Source organism: Gossypium arboreum, chromosome 10, assembly GCF_025698485.1.
Source record: "Gossypium arboreum isolate Shixiya-1 chromosome 10, ASM2569848v2, whole genome shotgun sequence".
Classification (NCBI taxonomy): domain Eukaryota; kingdom Viridiplantae; phylum Streptophyta; class Magnoliopsida; order Malvales; family Malvaceae; genus Gossypium; species Gossypium arboreum.
The window spans coordinates 14,621,194-14,627,193 of NC_069079.1; the positions used below are offsets into that span (position 1 = coordinate 14,621,194).

Genomic DNA, 6,000 nt, shown 5'->3' on the forward strand with positions numbered 1-6,000 from the left:
CCTAGGACGTGCCGAAGGCCTAATTTGGGCTGCCAACACATTTATAAATAAGACATTAGGGGTTGAATGTAACTAAGTCGTCCCAGGCGCCTTCAAAAACCCTTGTAGTTTAGAAGTAGTTGCAGTTTATTTTCTTTTCAGATTTCATAACTTTCTTGTTTTTCTTCTTGAATTAGTTTTGGTTCAAGAGTTTGTTTATCTAATTAAAGTATTCAATTTATATTTTCCTTTGCTTTTGTTTTATTTCTTTATTCTAAAAGAGCGACTTGCTACTCTATTTCCCATTCGATATTCAATCCACGATTATTCAAATATCTTTTCTTTTCCGAATCGATCGTGTTTTTTTTACATGGTTTATTTAATTGAAGTTGAGATTATGAATAACATGAGTGGATAAATCCCTTAGGAAAGATTAACGAGTGGACGGGAATGTGATTAATGAAAGATTTGGGGTTTTCTGAGAGAGATTAGTTGGTATAAATTATGTGTTCTTAAATTGTTATCATAGGCTAGACGAGGTCGGAAGATAAGTCGAACCGAGTAAATCGTAATTTATCTAGGTTGAAAAAGTGAGGTCGAGAGATAAGCGAGTATCAACCAATCAATTAGTTAATTGGAGGCCGGGAGGTAATAATTAATTAATCGATTACTTATCCACTCTAAAATCCTAATTCAAAGTTAATTACAAACCCTAAAGTGAATTAACCGTAACTAACCCTAAAGTGAATTAACCTTCATGATTGGTTTATTTCGTTCATTTGTTTTTCTTTATTTATTTCTTTTCATTGTTTATTTACTATTATCTCTCAACCTATTTTATGATTTATCGTAATATAGGAATTAATTATTACCACTTAGGCTTGTTATTGTAAAAGTATTTTCATTACTTATTCCATCTTCCTTTGGGTACGATCTATGGAATAGTTCCAGTATTTTGTTGTACATATTACAATTTGATCCATGCACTTGCAGACACCGCCGTTCTTAATTTATTATATTTTTTGGTGCTATATTTAACTATAAACGATTACACATTTATAGGAGATATGGTTCCTTGTGACAAAATCTTTCAAGATCAAGTGGTAAATATTGTTACAAACCCTCTAAAAATGGAAGGTTTTCAAATAACGGGTGCAAAGATTGGTGTAATCAAGAAAAGTTCAAAGTAAGGGGAAATGTTGGATATTAGAATTTGTAACATTCTAGAATATACTACTTGCTCATTACTTACATGTACTTGTATTTAATGAATGTGTTTAGAGTATAGATATATATATATATCTAGTAGTCATGCATGTACTTAAATAGGATACATGAATGTGTTGAAACCAATAGTAACTTACAACTACTATATAAATAGTTGTACGTGATGAAGCATGACAAAAAAGAATTAAAGAAGACAAAGTTTAATACAGAGTGAGTTCATTTCTTTCTTAAAGGCTATTTCTCTTTTACCTCCTTCCAACAATTATGCCACCCAATAACATGAACCAAGCTTAATTGCTGAGGCTTGAACTACTAATATGGAGTTAATCCTTATTAGTAATGTGTTGGTTCCATTCAAGTTCTTGTCATCATGATCACGAACAACGGTCGCAATAACGGCTTCTCCTCTGTTGCCGTCAAAGGAAGTGTAACAGTTAATCTTAACCACCTCAACAGATGCATCTCCACCTAGGTGGATTAACTAGGTGAACCATGGCTTTCAAAGAAATTTCGGTAATCATCGAGACCATTGTTGTGGGATGATTTGTAGTAGAGTCCATAAAGACAAAGTCGTTCCTTGCCTTTCGTAAGTGCCAACAAACCCATGCTAACAAGCTTTCAAAGCCAAGGGAGCAGAAGTTGGCAACTAGCTTACAAGCCTTGGCGATGACGGGGATGCAGGTTACCAAAGGTGGTGAGAAAAAAAGTTCAATTCTATTTTATTACTTGTTTCGCCCCCCCAAAAAAAATTGTTTGGTTGAGAAAATAAATAAAAGAATAGGTATCTTAATTTATTTTGCTTTCACGTATAAATAATGAATTTGAATATTCAAAGTTTGGAACCTGATTAGATTTTATTCAAATATATTTTTACTCGTTTACATAATTAAAAATCCTATGTAATTAGCATATTTGGATAATATATAGAAAATAAACAATAATATCAATTTTGAAATACAAATGCTTCCCAAATATTTTTAAGAAAAATTACATCAGCAATACTTAATTTTTTAAAGTTACATAATAGTTACTAATGTTATCGAGATATTACATTTTGGTCTCTTGTTTGTTACTCTGTTAACCTTTGTTAAAGGGATAGCATGACATGTTAATTCAATGGGTTAATAATTAACTAACCATCTGAACTATAACTAAAATATTATTTCAATATTTTAACATTTTTGAACAATAAATCAAACTAATAAAATATCATAAAAATATTTAAAATTTATAAAAAAATAAATTTATAATTTATAAAAATAAAAATATTCTAAAAACCATAAATATTACCAACATTATAAATTATAAAAAATTATAAATATTTGTAATATTTATTACAAATATTACAAAAATCAAAGTTACCTTAAGTCTCTATGAGTAGTAATCTCTACAAAGACTGGTAACAGAGAAACAATTAGACACACATGATCCTTATGTATTATCGTTACGAAATCTAATCGCTGGACAATGCAGATGTGAAATAGAAGATATTGAACGTTGGATGACTAAAATGTAATTTTAAACAAAACTTAGGACTGTTGATATAGTTTACTCATATTTTTGTTATCTTAAGAAAATGGAAGACTTGCAGCAGACTGTCATGAAAATACTAATAAGCCAATAATTCCAAAAGGAAAAACAAAGTGTGTATCATAGAAAATGTCACTCCTCAGAAAACAACAATCTCCATCGTTGTAATTAACAAAGACGTTTTCTTAATCCGTAAGTGAAATTAAAAATCTCCAAAACTGCCACCTTGAATCGGGAAAACAGAAGTCGATGGTGAAGAACAAGACTGTGCACGAGAACCTATTGAAGTTGATGAAACTAGAGGGTTTTGGACCAAGCTATCATGACATTGGGAGTGAAGAATTGTCGGGATGGACAAAAGGGTGTTGGGAGAATAAAAAATGGGCAACAAGGTTGTGGTTAGATTGGAAGGAGGTGATCGGAGTTTGACATTTTCAGGGAAGTTGAGCTTGGCTTTGCTGCCTCTGAAACCAAGGGCTGCTTCATCGTAGGCCATAGCAGCAGCCTCAGCTGTGTCGAAGGTGCCTAACCAAACCCTAGCAGCTTTAAAAGGGTCCCTTATTTCGGCTGCCCATTTTCCCCATGGCCGCCTTCTCACTCCCCTATATCTTCTCCCTGCCTCTTCTTTGTACTTCTCATTGCTCTTGTATTCGTATGTTGGAGCCAATTGTGCTCTGGTGTTTGCCTCTGCCTCAGTATCTGGGTAGAACAATTATATTCATAAATTGGATTTGGATGATGGAGGTAGAAAAAATTATGGTTTGAAGAAAAATATGGCTAAAAGTAATTGGAAACATTTAATGAGATGATATTATTTACTATATTGACACACATCAAAGGTTGAATTTATTACGAAATGAATAGTTTTATCCTTAATAAAGAAATGGTGGTCTTTTTTGAAAAATGAACTGAATTTTTACTTTTACTTTTACTTTAATTCCAATAAATCACTAATTTATATAAAAGGTACTACTCTTTATTAACTTACTAATCTAGCATAAATATTTGTGTAAAAAAGGAATAGGAAAAACACAGATAAGTAAATTTCACTCCTTTCATCGCCCCTTCATTATCCGTCTATAAGTGAAACCAAGTTTCATATACAAGCTTTCATATGTTTTTATCTCCACGATGTCTTTTGCACTCCAATTAAATATTTACCTATTTTAGTCCTTAAATTTATATTATTTATCAAAATACCTCAAAACAGATAAAAATGTTAACCTTTGTTAATTTAACTGACATGTCACATATATGCCATATCACCAATTAATTAATTTTTACAATTAAATAATAATTTTTTTATAAATTTTATATTTTTAAAAATCATTTTAATATTTTTATAATTTATTTTAAATTTTAAAAATTTAAAGAATTAATTAGTTGTTGTTGTGGCATCCACGTGAGAATCCGGATGTATGTCACGTTATCAAAGTTAACAAATATCCAAATAAATTAAATAAAAATAAAAATTAAATAAAGAGCTAAAATAACCAATTTTATAAAATCAAAGGTCCAAATAAATTATTATGACTTATATAAATATGTCATGGCTCAAAAAATCACCAAAAATTAATATCACATCAACAAATATTAAATTATATTTAAAAAATTATTTAGTAGAGTTATAACTGAAAATATTAGCTAATTATTTTATTATTTTTAAATTAAAAATAAAATAAAATAACAAAAATATTTTGTTTAAAAATTAGTTAAATACTTAAAATTATCTTTTTTTACATATAATTATAATTTTATAAATACAAATTATTTAGTATAATTATAGCTGAAAAATATTAGTTAATTATTATATTATTTTTAAGGAAAAATAAAGGTAAAATATAAATAAAAATTAAATACTAGCAATTTTTTTTTTGTAAAAATGTAACTCTAATTTTTTTTAAAAATAAAGATAATAATTTTCGACTAAAACCTATGAGTAAATTTTATTTAGTGAAAAAAATAGTGTCTTCCCTGGGATACAAGAACATAATCTTTTAATCTAAACTTGTTTGGAGTAAGGTAGATGGAAACGGTTTAAACCTTGTCATAAAAATTAAACATTTTTATATCTATATCACCCAGATTATATGAATTTTCCATTCTGCAAGTTGCTTACCCTGTACACCAGCAGAACATGAGTATCCTCCTCCTCGACGTCGGAAATTCCCTCCTCTGCTGCCACTGCTACTGCCTTCTTTTTCTTTTACTTCTAGTTGTTCCCTTCCTCTCTTTTGCCGACTACGTCTCCATGAGGAAGCAGCACCGTTATCACCAATACAAGAACCAAAACCATCTAAGTTTTCATTATCTGCTACAGGCTCCTCACCAGCTACCACATGAGTCAAAGCTGAAACCACAGCCCGCATCTCCCTTTCCCTTCTAACCGACGACGACGACCATGACCCTTCTTCTCTCTTCATTATATATATGCGCCTGATTCTTCAACAACTGTTGCTTGCTTGTCACCGGCTCTCTCTTCCTTTTTTGCTACCTTTTTTTTTTTTTTTCCTTTTAACAATCATCTAAAACTAATTATTACATGCAAAAATCTCTCTTAAACAACTTAACTAACTTTCTACCTCTTTAGTTCAGCAGCAAAGAAATAGAAGACGGTTAAATAGGCAATGTCTCAAAATTGGTCGTCTTTAATATCAGTAGACTCGACGTGCAAAACTTTAAAACAATGGGTAACGTGAGAATAAAAGAGTAGAAAAACATTCTTCTTTTAATAAGGAAAATTTCAATCCTTCGGTGATGAATGACGTGGCTTTTGTGATTAGAGTACAGAGTGGCCTTTTGTTAACCGCTGACCCAAAGTCGATGCAAACTATACCAAAAACGCGGTTAGCCAGGTAGAGAAGGTGAACAACATACTTAGGAAATTTGTAAAATGCGTATATACTTGTGAATTTCGAAAATTAATAAATTCAACTCTCTAAACGAAATTAAGTGTTTATACTCTTTTAAAGTGAGCAAATAAAACATGCTTTTATCCTTTGTTTTTTTTTATTTTAAAGTCTCTTTAAAATTATGAAATTATATTATATAACACAATTATAAAATTACACTTTATTCCTTTAAAATTTTTAATTTAACTTTAAAGCCTAAGGAAAATTTCTGGTTTTGCACGTATTTGATGATATATTTTACTACCATACCTTGTTTCTTCATCATCTGTGATGGCAATAATGTTAGAACTATTTCTTGTTCATATTGCCTCATCTCTCAATTCTTTGTGAGCACAAGCAAGCAAGAACTTAA

General features: G+C 30.2%; 1 protein-coding gene across 1 annotated transcript; it reads right to left on the reverse strand.

Annotated features, from left to right (window-relative positions):
- Positions 1-2,756: 2,756 nt before the first annotated feature.
- LOC108474518 (ethylene-responsive transcription factor ABR1-like) lies at positions 2,757-5,427 on the reverse strand. The gene is made up of 2 exons (XM_017776469.2): positions 4,856-5,427; positions 2,757-3,435 (listed from the first exon to the last, which is right to left on the reverse strand). Exons 1-2 carry the CDS (start codon positions 5,157-5,159, stop codon positions 2,939-2,941), a joined length of 801 nt encoding a protein of 266 aa, XP_017631958.1. The 5' UTR covers positions 5,160-5,427; the 3' UTR covers positions 2,757-2,938.
- Positions 5,428-6,000: the final 573 nt, after the last annotated feature.